This window comes from Gavia stellata, chromosome 1 (assembly GCF_030936135.1).
Source record: "Gavia stellata isolate bGavSte3 chromosome 1, bGavSte3.hap2, whole genome shotgun sequence".
NCBI classification, from domain to species: domain Eukaryota; kingdom Metazoa; phylum Chordata; class Aves; order Gaviiformes; family Gaviidae; genus Gavia; species Gavia stellata.
Genome location: NC_082594.1, coordinates 101,058,793 through 101,072,769, shown reverse-complemented (window position 1 = coordinate 101,072,769; position 13,977 = coordinate 101,058,793). Strand labels below are relative to the sequence as shown.

Sequence of the window (13,977 nt, the reverse complement as noted above, 5' to 3'; positions counted from 1 at the left end):
AGCCAGGTGAATTTCCTAATCTTTTTACACTGCTCTGTTGTGAATCAGTTGTGCTGGCATTGTGGAAGGAGGAAAGGTTAGAGGGAATGAGTTACCTAAGCAGTTTTCAGGCTGAATACAAACCTTGAGAATTGTTCCCTTCTGTATTACTTTCTTTCTTGTCACGATGACAAGGCTATTTTCTGTTTTGTGTACTTCTTTGTTTTAAGAGGTATTAGAAGCAGCCACCTCCTCCAGCAGCTCTGTCCCAGGATTCCCTCCTGCCCAGCCTTGGGGACCCAGGATTTCTGCCGAGGCTGAGGGATGCGACTGCCACTTTCCTGTTTGCACATTCAATCAGTAGCAAAGCTGAGCACACATTCAATCAGTAGCAAAGCTGAGCACGTGCCCCAGGAACACACATGCAGAGAACACTGGCATGGCTGGTTACACAGACTGCCACAGACAAGGTGCACCTACATATAGGACTCACATAAAACATGAACAGCCAAGTCCCCCTTCCTCCTCTCCAGCTGGTTGAGATAGAAGCTTACTGGTGGAGGCATATGCATGATACTCTAGATTCACAAACACATGTACATTTGTGGATCCCTATGTACCAGCATGGCCCCTCTGTCCTCCTGGTACCCCTGCCTGGATTCCAGACCCTCTTTCCTGCTTCACTGGTCCCCTACGTGCTGGCTAGTGCAGTTTGATGTTTGCTAGCAAACATGTGCGCACCCACACACTCGTACCACAGACACTCCATATTCACAAGTCCCCCTGGGTATACCAGCATGAACCCTTGCCTGCCTGATATCCCTGCCCAGACCTGCGGCCTCCTATTTGTTGCTGAGTCCCGTTTGGAGTTTGCTAGCAAATACACACGCGCACTTCATGCACACCACGACACCGGAACTGGGGAAGATGCAGACACTCATCCCCCACCACCAGCAGCCAGCACCCCGCACATGGGCTGTGACCCACAGTCCTGCTCCAGCTGCCAGTGCTGAGCGCCTCACTCATGCTGGTCCACCCCAGAAGCTGTTTTTTGGGGGACACACTGTTCCTGCCTCAGTAGGTGGCAGCTGCGACCCCCACTTGCTCCAGTAGCTGACACCACACGCCTGGTCTTGACTCCAGGAGCTGGCACCAAATCCACTCCCACACACAGAGCTCTTACCAGTCGCTGGCACTTATTCCTTGCCATACACATCCACGTGGGATAGAGAATGAGATTATGTAGTGAGTTAAGAAAACATTAAATAGCAGATACAAGAAGATAGGGCAGACTGTGGTGGTCAGGCATAGGGCTCAGCCAGACAACTGTACTAACTGAACCTGTTTTACACGCAACCAGCTCCTCTTATACCCTTTCTATCTACCCCCCTCTTTGTTCCTCCTTGCTCCCCCTTCCCTGTGCACATTGCCTCGTCAGTTGGCATAGTTCCACTGATCCCCTCCAAACATCCCGGACCCTCAGGTTTGCATCCTTATCAGTTGCATAATCCCAGTTTGCCTGCAGTTTCTTGACAGCCTGTCAATTAGTGTGACTGACCAGGTTTGTTTCTGGGCATTGTCTTTGTTAATGCTAATCTGTCTGGTTTTATGACTCTCTGTGTTTGTCTCCTTCTCTTTCCTTATCCTCCCAACTGAAAAAATAAACATTCTCACACTCCACATATCCTTACCAGTTAGTGTGATTGACCAGGTTTGTTCTTATCGCTACCTCCCTAGTCAGTCAGGTTTGTCTCTGTATGTTCTTGTTTATGGCTCTTTTGACCATATGCCCTTAAAGGAGCAGGTACTTTCCTTCTACGTGCCGTAACACTTGTTTTCAGTGTGGACTTAGAAATTAGGGTATTGACTTGCAAACATAGGTTGGGTTAACTTTGGCAGCAGAAGTCATTACCTTTTTTCAAGCTGCATGTTTTGCCCTTCAACCAGTTGTGGTTCAGCTTCCACTGGCAACCTGAACTGTCCACAATGCCTTTCCTGAATTGCTGATTTATATGCAGCTCTGCATATAAACATAACCTAGAAACCACACTAGAGTGCTGTAATAAACAGAGCTGTTAATTGCAGCAGTTGAGGGGCTATAGCAAGATAAATCTGGTCATTGCTGTTGTTGAAACAGCAGCCCTCTGGAGGAGGAGCAGCAAGCCTGAGAGCTGCTACAGACACTACAGTTCAATCTGCCTGCATCTTTAAATGGTACCCACAGTTTGTGCTGCTCTTCATACTGATGTTGCCAGCTTTAAGCGGTTCCCGTGTTTCTACCGCCATTGTGCTACAGAGCCGTTAATGAGAACACATGGTAAAGCAGATCAGGGAATCAAACTGGAAAACAGCTCTTGTGTTAGTTTTTTTCAATACAGATGTTCCCTGAACTATTTCCTGTGTGATGGCACTAACAGTTCCATTGGCAGAGTGGGGAGGAATTAGGAACGCTGTTTCCGTTGACCAAAGTTTGCACTATGTTCCCACAGGTTGACACAGTGAGCATTGAATGCTTTTTACTTTTTTCTTTTTTAAAAACACTTGTAATGTGGACATAGAGATACTACACTTGAAAGATCTTCTATAAAGGTTTTTCTGCAAAGAGTGCTACAGGTTTTCAAAAGGTAACTTTCCAGCCCAAAACAGAAACACAAAACCAATACTGTAATACAGTATAAGCTGACCCCCCCCTCTTCCCTATCCAGAAGAGAGACATGATCCCATCCATGCATTGCTGCTCATTTCTGCCCTTGTGGTACTTCCTTTTTTTGGCACAGAAATTCATGACTTGGGTTCAGAGGTGATCTAGATCAAAACTCTCTAGGTCAAACTAGTTCACTGCACAAACATTTGTGTTAGTTCAAGGGATGGGGTGGTGTAGGTGTCGGAATAGGCCAGGCAGGGAGGGACTGACTTTCAGGCTGTGGTTACCCAGCCACTTTACTCTGACGTAAATTCAGCATGCTGACAAGAGGCAGTCTTACCTCTATGTCACCTGTGGGGCTTGTTGTTGTTCTTCCGCACCACTCCCTCTTGTGTGTGCCAGCTCTAGTAGTCATTGAGCTGCACTATGAGCCCTGATCAGGAAACTAATCCAGCTAAAAATTAAACTAGGGTAAGACTGGCCTGCTTGTTTTAGCAGTGTATAGACTTTATAGTGCATTAAAGTGATCATACATTTGCAGTCTCCGTGGAGTATTGCTGTACGTCAACTTAGACTAGTCATGAACCTGCGGTTAATGGATGTACAGAAACATCAGCCAAATACACAGCTAGGTACTGGATTGACAGAGGTGGTTTTGTACTTATTTCTTCTATGATTGTGGTTGAACTGGTGAGGTAGCTTCAGGGTTTGCACTGTACATTCACAGCACTTCTGAATTGAGCACTCTTGATTTCGGTCTTTGTGCTCCAACTCGTATTTCCAGTAATTTCTTTGCTGACGAACATGACTTCACACAATTCCTAATTTCTAGGGTCTCCTAAAAGCAAAAAGCTTACTGTTGTGCAAATAGAAATATTAGAGTGGTTTATACATTTATTCTTCCACTGTTGTTGATAAAGGTTCTTCCTGTGCTAGGATTTGATTATATAAGGTGGTCTTTTAAAAACTTTCCTTTTTAGACTTACAATAGCAGCATTAGGAGAAAAGCTTAACGATTACTGGAATGAAATGAAAACAAAGAAAAACGAAGAATATCCGTTAGCTTTGCCAGTTGAGGATATACAGTGAGTATCACTTCTAAATAGAAGAATTTTACATACTGTTATTACTGTTTTACACTCAGTCATGAAAACGAACTTTTCATGTGAAAGTTCCGATATTTTTTTTTCATTACAGAAAACAGCCTGATCAGACATGGGTACAATGTGATGCATGTCTGAAATGGCGGAAGCTGCCAGATGGAATAGAGCACTTGCCGGAAAAGTGGTACTGCCCACTGAACCCTGACCCACAATTCCGGTAAAATTAGATTTCAATGAATATCTAAATACTGCTTTTAGTTCTTATTTCATCACCTTTTATAAGCGTGGATGTTAAGTTCTTTCTGTTGCCTTTTTTTTTTTTTTCTCCTTAACTCAGGAATTGTAATGTGCCAGAAGAACCAGAAGATGATGACTTAATACATCCTACATATGAGAAAACTTACAAGAAAAAGTGAGTACTAGAGACTTTCTTACAAGTGTCTCAACACTAGAAAAGGAATGTGAAAACTAAATGCCCTTTTCTCTTCTGGGAATATATCCAGGCAGAAAATAGTGCCCTGAAATCAAGACTTGATTGTAGCAGTGAATAGATGAATAGCACTGTTCTTTTCTCTGTTATTAGCATGTTGGCATTACATTCGAATTTCTCTCTTTGACTTAATACCTGTTTGCCCTCCTAAATCAAAATTAAGAAAGTCATAACAAAAGGGGCCTCTCATTTAATAACTACTAAGGAAAGCAATGTAGCAATTGGTGTTCAAGCACAGCTCTTGGAAGAGCATTGTTTCATAGTAGTAAGCAGTATGAGGATAGAAGAATAAGAGGATTCTTAGCTAAGGTGTGTGGTAAAAAAACTGACTTGGGTAATTTTAACTAATGCTAGCTAGCATTCTAGAAGTGGGAGTTTTGGGGTTCTTCAATTTTTTTAAAATAAATCTTAATCTGAGAAAACTTGTTTGAAGTTTAAGCTAACTTTAAGCTATACTAGCTTCTAAGTTCACGCAGAAAATTTTCATTCATAAGTTCAGAATAAGTTCATGAGAACTTTATTGTATCTAAGTGAGATAAAGAACATTGTGTTTGCTTTTAGATTTTGAGGTTGGTTTGGTTTTATAATGAATTAACATTTTGAATCTAAGCTCTTAATTTTTTTTCCTTGCTGCTCTGCAGAGACAGGGAAAAACTGAAGAAGCGACTAGAGTACAGCCACCAGGTAACTCTTGAAGTTGATAGGAAACTGACTTTGGTAGCAGTTGTTCTTGCTGGCAACAATACTATGCAGTTTGATCAAATAGGCCATGCTTTGAGTTAGGTTGCTTTAGCTAGTGGCCAACTGACTAGTTCAACATCCTGTTTTGTTTTGATGGCTGTACAGGTTATGCTCACTATTAGTAAATCAAAAATCCCCTGTCTTTGCTGTCTGATGATGGAAAATACACCATTGCTTTCGATGTAGTGCTTAAAAAGTTTGAGAGGCATAAAGCCCTCATAAAATAGTACTAGAAAAGATGTCAGTCGCTCATACCTGGTTTTATGGCACAACATAATTATTGAAAGTGGATTTGTTGTAAAGAGATGTGATGAGGATATAAAAGTAAAGATGCCCTTAAAACTGGGGCAGGAATGGACAGACTTGTAGTAGCTGTACTTTTGCAAGGAGGCATTCAAATTAAATGCAGATGCGAATCAACATGGTTGAGCGATGAAACTATGTAGACTGTAACTCAGAATCAAATTTCCTAAGTGTAATTTAGCTTAGGTTGCTTTCAAAGTGAAGTGCTAACCTAAGATCACTCCACTTTGGAGAAGAGATTTTGAATGTGCTGTTTTAACTTATATACTTCATTGTATGAATTTTTCTACCATTACTTTTACCCAACTACAGAAGTAATTTCTAAAAGTAAAACATTGTTCATTTTAGAAAAACTGAATTAACTATGAGTAGCTTTAACAGAGATGGTTGTCCCACACTTTGTGTAAAAGCTCTTGCCTGAGATTCTACATGGTACTTTAAAATAGCTGTATCTAGAGAAAGACGTGTAAGAACAGAAAGCTGCTTTCTGACAGCAATAAATCTGTTCATGGAGGGGAGTGTGCAGCTGGTGTACAGCATTCAAAGTCCTCTGAGAAATCTGCCAGCAGTCTGTAATTATGATACAGAACTTGTTGCTTTCTAATATGTTGTATGTCTTAAATCAACATGAAGGAAATACTTCACACGCATCAATAGGGTTGGGGGGGGGGAAGGGTTGTGCAATCAATACGTTAAGAAAACTGGGGTTTGCTACATGGAGTCTAGTTAGCTTTTCTTATTGCAAAATACTAAGCCCAGGTTCAAGCAGATCCTTGTAGTATGTGTAAGAAAAGTCGATCAGAATTTTAGGTGTTGGCAGATAGTTTGGAGAACTGCTGAAACCTATTCTGAAGAATCTACTAATGTCTGTTTCTTTTCATTCTTAACTAATATTATCTTATAGGCCAGTAACGAAATGTTTTTAAAAACACCTGTTTCTTCAAGTAAAGACTTGAAAACATTCTCAGCTGTGAGCGGAAAGGAAGCTGTTCCAAGATCACTTCTACCCGAAACATCAAATGCTTCTGTCAAAAGACCTCCACTTATTTTAAATAGATCAGTATCTTCACCTCATTCTGATTCTGATAACAGGTTAGTGAACCTGTACAAAGTAGATTCCTATTTATTTCTAAAATTAGTAACTTGTTAATTAAAATGATGGTGTTGGGTGTAGTCCCATCTTCAGGTGATAGTTGCCAAAATTCATGTCACTTCTGGGAGTATAGGAGGCAGCAGGGATAAAGGTACCTAGAAACCCTGTGAAGTACAAAAGTGAATGCAGCAAAAAAATACTGTGCATTGGCAAGGAAAATTCCTTAGTGGCTTTTCTGTTTAGGAAGAGACTGTATTGTGTTAACCACACTTGCAGTACGTTTTCCTTAATCTCCGTTGGTTAAGGAACGGGTCGGGGGGGTTATTCCTGCAAATACTAAGTCTGAGTCTGTTTCAAAATAATGTGTGAAGGTAATAATTTAGTGTGTGGATGTCAGCCACTTGTTTTTACAGGAAAGGTATTTACTCTGGCTACATGTCTTAAAATACTACGCAGGGAGACATCCCTTTCTCATTATTGAGTGGTAGTTTTTAATAGTGCTTATAGAAAGACTAAACATAGTTTGAAACAAATGACTTTGCAGTATTTGAGCCATACAATAATCAGTTTAATATTTTGCTTCTCAGTCTTAAACGGAAGACACCTAATTGCATGACACCTGTGTCTTTAAAGACACCTCGATTACATGACAAAACATTCAATAATCATGATGATGATGATGAAGATGTCATTATTTTAGAGGAGAGCAGTACTCCAAAGCCTTCAACAGATTCTGATGTTCCTGTAGTAAAAACTGAATGTATTAATTTGGATCAAGAGGAGAAGCAGAAAGAAAACTGTGATGTCAGAGAACCTTGCAGTGCAGCTACTTCAGAATCAAAGAGTGAACAGTTGACCTCAGCGACACAGACAGAGCTTCCAAACTTAGTTGTTAAAAAGGAAGAAGTGGAAGATGACACGGATATTCAAGTGCCTAGGGCAGAGATGGAAACTAAACAGCACAATGCTAATGGTGTTTCTGAGACATCTGTAGATCTTGGAAATGAACTGAAAAATCAGCTGCAATTATTAAACAAAGAAAAAGAAATGTACCAAAACAAATGTGAAGTACTAACCAAACAAGTAGAAACACTGGAACAGAGGATTTTAGAAATAAATAATAAGTATGTAAAAAAAGAAATGTGCCATCAGTCAACTGAGACAATTTCTTCATTTGAAGAAGAAAACATTCATGAAAGAAGTTTGGCAGAAGTGACCATTCTTTATGAACAGGCCTTAAAAGAAATAACAAAACTAAAGGAACAATGCAGTACCCTGCAGAATTTAAAAACTGAATGCAGCAAGTGTGCTGATGGTGAAACTAAGAGTGAGGTAGATGAAATTGCTGTGCAACTGGATGATGTTTTCAGGCAATTGGACAAGTGCAGCATTGAGAGAGACAGATATAAAAGTGAGGTATGTTTGTTAAAACAGTGATTTCCTTCATATTAACAATTAAATTATTTTTGTTTTTTTAATGGGTGTTTCGTAGCAGTTCTAGTACACAGTGTGCTATATAGTTCAGTCCGCTAACTCATCAAGCCACCTAAAAAAGGGGAAGGAATATTAAGAGCTTCTGGGTTTTTGCTTCCATAGATAGAAATAAGCAAACTGAGAGAAACTGCAAGGCTCTGAGTGGCTCTGACTGCAAGACAAGAGAGACTGAGCAGGCTTAGAGGGAGCACACATACAGTGGTTCAGCTGACATCTGGCTATTTTAAAGCAGTTTGTCTAGGTTATTGTATCTTAAAATCTCACTGAAAAGTTAATTAAAAGTAGTCAACTTAACAAAGTTAAATTATTTAAATTTGTGTAAGTTGTCTTTATTTTAATCCACCACAATTTTATGTGGTATATAAAATTATTTTTATTTACTTGCCAGATTGAACTACTAGAAGTGGAAAAAAATCAAATTGCTTGTCAATGTGAAGAACTCAAAGCAGAAATTGCACAGTTAAAAGCTTCAATTCCACAAGCAGTAGCACGTGCAAATGATTCTACCACAAGTAATGTAGAAGACTCTGTAAATTTTTCTGATGGAGAAAGGTATCAATTTTGTTCTTTCTAGACTATATTTCAAACAAGATTTTGGCTGGCTGATTGTATCTGAAACATCTTGATGAAGGTCATGTTTGCTAATCATATAATAAAATGTGATGCTTGGAATTCTTTTCTGCTGCCTCTTGTGACTCCTAACTCAATAACATTTTTTTATCAAGTGATTTATTTAATTTTTATTATGATTTAGGTATTGTGTGAGCAGGGTTGGCCATAGCACAAGAGAATGCCATACTGACACTTAAAATATCAAAAATGTTATATAATTTCTAGACATGACTTGCAGAACAAGAAGAGAGAAAGGAAGCAGGAAAGAGGGTGATCATTAGTTTATGCTGTATAGATGAACTTCACTTTTATATTCTGTTTTTCTTTCTTGGATTAATAGTACTCTACTGAAAAGAGTTTTCGTTTGGTTTTGAAACTTACATTTCCTGTAAGGATGACTTGCTGTAGACCAGTTCTATGGAACTAGGTTGTGTCCAGAGTGTACCTTTGAACTAAATGAGGGTTTAAACTTACAAATAGAGAGTTTGCAGCTCTCAGTTAATAGAAATGGCAAACACACAAAAGAAGTACACATACCAGATGGAAGCAGGAATGAGCAGTCCAGCAGGAATATAGGCATACTGCCTGGGCATGTAGGATGGAATTGAAAGCCAGAGCTCAGATGGAGTTAAACCTGGCAAGGCCTGTGAAGGGTAACCAGAAGGGTTTCTGTAATCATAGTAGCAGCAACAAGGAGAACTAAGAAAAATGTGGGCCTGCTGCTCAGTGGGGCAGATGCTGAGTAGCAAAGGACATGAGGTGCATGAGGCACAAATTACTGACGTCCCCAGGATCTTCTTTACCTTGGTTTTTACTGGTAAGGTCTGCTTTCTGGCCGCCCAGGTCCCTGAGCCAAGTGGTAATCTTAGAGAGTGAAGCATTACCTGTAATAAAAGGTGACTGAATTAAGGGACCATTTAAGCAAATTTGACATACACAAGTCCATGGGACCAGATGAGATGCAGCAGAGGGAGCTGGCCAATAGATGGAGAGTTGGCCTTGTGATGATATCTCAAAAGGTTGTGGCAGTCGACGTTCCTGATGCCTGGAAAAAGACAGTTCTCATGCCCATATTTAGGACAGGCAGAACTACAGGCTGGTCAGTGTAGCCTCAGTCCCTGGGAAGACCATGGAGCAAATCTACCTGGAAGCCACCTGCAGCCCCATGATAGTCAAGGTGATTAGGAACAACCAGCATGGATTTACTGAGGGCAAATCATGCCTTTGCAGCCTCATCGCCTTTTACAATGAGATGACTAGCTCTGTGGACCTTCATTTTTGCAAAACTTTCAACATGGGCTGCCATAATGTGATGATAGCGAAGTTTGTTAGACATGGTTTGGATAGGTAGACTAGGAGGTGGGTTGTAAAATTGGCCAGACTGCTGAGCTCATGGTTCAATACCAAGCCTAGTAATGGTTAATGCCTTCATTAATGGCCTAGGTGATAGAGCAAAATTAACTCAGTAAATTCATAATGACATCAAATTGGAGGGAACCATTGATACTGTGGAGGGTGGGGCTGCTGTTGAGGGACCTAGACAAATTGGAAAAACAGGCTGAAAGAAACCTCCTGGAAATTCAACAAAGGCAACTGCAAAGTTCTGCACCTGTGTTGGAAATATCTTGTGTAGCTGAACTAGCTGGAGACTACTCATAGGAAAGCAGCTTGGAAGAAGATGGTCTGTGATGCTGGTGGACTAAAAGCTGAATGTTAGTCAGCAGTGTACTCTTGTTGTGGGAGAACCCAGTGCCTACTGGTCTATATTGGCAAGAGTTCAGCCAGCAGTTGGAGGGAAGTGGTTCTTCTCTACTATTGGGCACTGTGAGACCAAACACGGAGTATTGTGTCCAGTTTCGGGCTCCCTGGTATATGAATAACACTGGCATATTGGAGCAAGTGTACTGAAGGGCCACTAAGATGGGTAGGAGCCTGGAGCATCTGATATAGAAAGGGAAGCTGAGGAAAACAGCCTGTGGGTTACCTTGAAATCCTATTGCTCTCTTCTGCCTAATGGGAGGGTGTAGAAAAGATGAAGCCAGCCTCTTGTCATGAGCACAGTGATAGGATGAGAGGCAGTAGACACAAGCTGCAACAAGGGAAATTCTGATTAAATATTAGAGGAAAAAAAGAGTTCACAGCAAGGGTAGTCAGACCCTGAAAAAGGGACCAAGGGAGATTGTGGAATCTCCATCTTTGGAGATTTTCAAAACGCAAGAAGGTCCTAAGCAACCTGATCTGAGTTAGCTCTGCTTTGAATGTGTGTTGCAGTGAGGGGGGTGGGGTGGAGAATGGACTGGATGATTTCCAGAGACATGTTTCAATCTAATTTTTTTTTTCTGTGGTTAAATCTCCCCTTGATCTGTCAGCGTTTTGTTTTCTTCTTATAGCATCTGACTTGTGCTTCCTAAAAAAATTAGCAAATATATGCAGAACTTGTAAGTAACTTCCACCACAAGTCCTGTTGGGATATCATGGCACTGTGAAGACTGGCTACTGGAGATGATAAAGGAACTGATGGTAGAAGGAAATTATCAAGAGAAGGGATAGATGATTTCAAAGCAATTTCCTCAGGAAGAGGACGGAGCAAGGGGATCCAGGAAAGAAAGCAAAAAGAGGAGGCATAGCATTTTCCCTGTACTATAACTCTTACCTTATTTCCTCTTTATATTCTAAAACCTTTGGACAAACGACTCTTTCTTGCCTTCTCTTCTCTCTTCTTTTTCTCTTCTCTTGTTCCCATTGGTGGTAGTAGTTTGTGCTTCTAAATGTATAAAAATACTGGGGTTTAATATTGAGAAATAAAAAGGTGTTGTGGGATAAAGAATTGTGCCAGTGCTTATTTGTTAACTTAAATAAAAGCGTTCAGAAGTATTTCTCATCTGTTTTGGGAAAGGCAGAATTCAGTTTAGCCCTTAGTATTTGTTTGAAACTAAGGGAATATACACCTTCAAAATTAAAACTCGAGAGGGTCAGCTTTGAAAAACTGGTAGATTTTGAAATTATCTTGATATAGCTTTAACTGCATCAGTTTTTTATTGGTTTATGGAAGTCATGTACAGAGCCTTTCCAGCATAAAGTATTAGTCCAGCTTTGTTAAATAAAGCACTGTGTATCTGAACACAAAACTTCATCCACATCTAATCATGTCTAATTATTTCTTTACAGCCTGAAACTACGCTCTCTTCGAGTGAATGTTGGACAACTTCTGGCTACAATCATGCCTGATCTAGACTTGCAGCAAGTAAATTATGATATTGATGTAGTAGATGAAATTTTAGGACAAGTTGTAGAACAAATGCACGAAATCAGTAGTACTTAAGATTTTAGCAGACTCTTGATCTTCCATTATAACCTTTGTCTAGGTTCAAAATTGTATATACTGCTTCTTCACTTTATATACTTGACATAGTTTGATCAATAAGTGTATATACTCTATGCGTTTAGATGTTCCCACAGATGCAGTGGGTGTTATCTTCACTTCCTCTTAAAGGAGCACTGTCAATATTGACCAACCCTGATGTACTTAATTAAGGATTTTGCTTTTAAAATGTATTTGTAATTAAATTTACAAATATTTTTATTATTAGGAATCTTAATACTTTTCTACAAAAGCTTTTTTGTTGACTTTTGATCTTATATAAGCATTAATACTTGCAATTATTTCCTCTTCTAAAATCTAAGTAGTGGAATATATTAAAAATGCAAGAAAGAACCTTCCTTGATTTCCTTCTCAGAACAAACCTTAGTGGTGGTGTTGCATACTACAGTATTGTTTCATTACTATCAGCAATGTTGTATGTTGCATTAATAGGATAGAATGTAACTAGTAGATGAAAATTTTGGCCACATGGGTAATATTTGTGGTTTACTACCAAAAGAAGAAAAATTCTTTAAGGGTTTTATCCAAAAAACTGCTGATCTTTGACTCCCTTTTGATTTTTTTTATGTCACTAAAGAACATTACCTGTACATAGTTTTGCAGCATAAACAACTCCATGGGGTATGGCTAGGATATTTCAGCCTTTTCATTGGTGGAAATGATATGCCTGTTTGTGTCCTGCCCTTGGTACTTGATTGTTGTTGCCTACATTCAAGAACCTGTTTGTGTTTGAGTGTGGGCAGAGGGATCTTCAGTTCTGCCCTATAGCTCCTATTTGAACGCAGCAGTGCTGGTTCTCAAGTCCAGGTATGTACCAGTACACAGCTTCAATGGTCAGATTTCACACACAGCTCTTGCCTACTTTTTTCCAAGTCAAAGGCAGCTGGTGGAATGGGAAGCATCCTGGTGGACCATTGACGAGATCAGGCTGAGGTGGCATATTCAAAGCTAGGTAGGGTTCCTGGGCAACCTCTGCTCTGCATCAAACACCGCCTCTTGAGACCTGAAGACCTTTTTTCAGGGAAGCCCTGTGCTGAACAGGCTTGACATAGAGGTTCTGTGGTGTATACAAATGCTTAATATATATTATTTCAAAAACCGAATCATTGCAGTATTAAACATATAGTCTGCCTTGGAGTCTTTCAGGCTGAGATGCGAGGGTGCTGAGGTTTGTCTCTGAAACTTACCTTCCTGTCAGAATGTACCATGCTGAGTACGAATGGGTCAGACTACTAAATCCTTTATTAACTAGTTGAATGGAAGTACTTTGAAAAGGAGGCATGTTTCCTTACCTGTGGTGTTAACTACAGAATGAGCTAAAGCTGAAAATATTCAAATATAACTTGTTTATGCTATCTTAAAGTTTAGACACCTTTTATTATAGGCAAGATAGGGGAGTCCCTCTTTTTTCTCCCCTTTTTTTTTTTTATGTAAATGTTTTACAGTGACTCTTAAGCCACTAGTTTTGTGCTCTAATGCTCATGCAAAAACTTACTGGAAGAAATGGTACTGAGAGAAATCGCTGTTATAATGGTGACAGTATTCTCAGCCAATTGCACGTTTTTCTTTTGAAGTCATCAGGAATGAGAAGAAAGGTGGCAAAGACAGCAAATCCACCTTTTACTCCGTGATGGTATTTGTCATCCAAACAGTGATCAAAAAAAATGGTTCTTGCTTTTAAAAAAATTTAAAAAAAATTAAAAAAAAAATCATGAAATAGCATTCAATATGTTCATTCCTAGGAAGTGTCTTTTTTTAATGAAGCCAACATTTTTTGGCCTTTGCACTGCTACTGTCCTGATCTAATTAGATTATGTTCAGTTTTACTTGTAGTTCAGTCAGTTTCTTTCGATGGACAGTATTTCAATTTTAAGATGCTATCTATTCTAATATGCCAATAAGGGTAATGCAATGCTGTTGTACTTTATAATGGGTAAATTGAATGTTTGATTTTTTTAAGAGGTGGCTGTAATATAACGGTTTGTATGAGTTTTAAAAAGTTTATATTTTCCATTTATTGGTGTGTAGTTTTCCGTTTCTTAATCATTATTTATTATGTTTCATCAGACTCTATAGTTGAATTTCTTATAGACAACTGGCAAAATATAGCATATGTCTATATTAAAAATGGCAAAT

General features: G+C 39.5%; 1 protein-coding gene across 1 annotated transcript in view; it reads left to right on the top strand.

The window, feature by feature from the left end:
• Positions 1-12,003, top strand: part of MORC3 (MORC family CW-type zinc finger 3) — a 28,232-nt gene extending 16,229 nt beyond the window's left edge. Inside the window, exons 10-17 of the mRNA XM_059820896.1 lie at positions 3,604-3,708; positions 3,821-3,943; positions 4,064-4,138; positions 4,858-4,900; positions 6,165-6,352; positions 6,941-7,769; positions 8,236-8,399; positions 11,628-12,003. Of these exons, the coding sequence (XP_059676879.1) occupies positions 3,604-3,708; positions 3,821-3,943; positions 4,064-4,138; positions 4,858-4,900; positions 6,165-6,352; positions 6,941-7,769; positions 8,236-8,399; positions 11,628-11,781 (1,681 nt within the window). The 3' untranslated portion in view covers positions 11,782-12,003. The remainder of the gene's footprint in view (positions 1-3,603; positions 3,709-3,820; positions 3,944-4,063; positions 4,139-4,857; positions 4,901-6,164; positions 6,353-6,940; positions 7,770-8,235; positions 8,400-11,627) is intronic.
• The last annotated feature ends 1,974 nt before the right edge of the window (positions 12,004-13,977 follow it).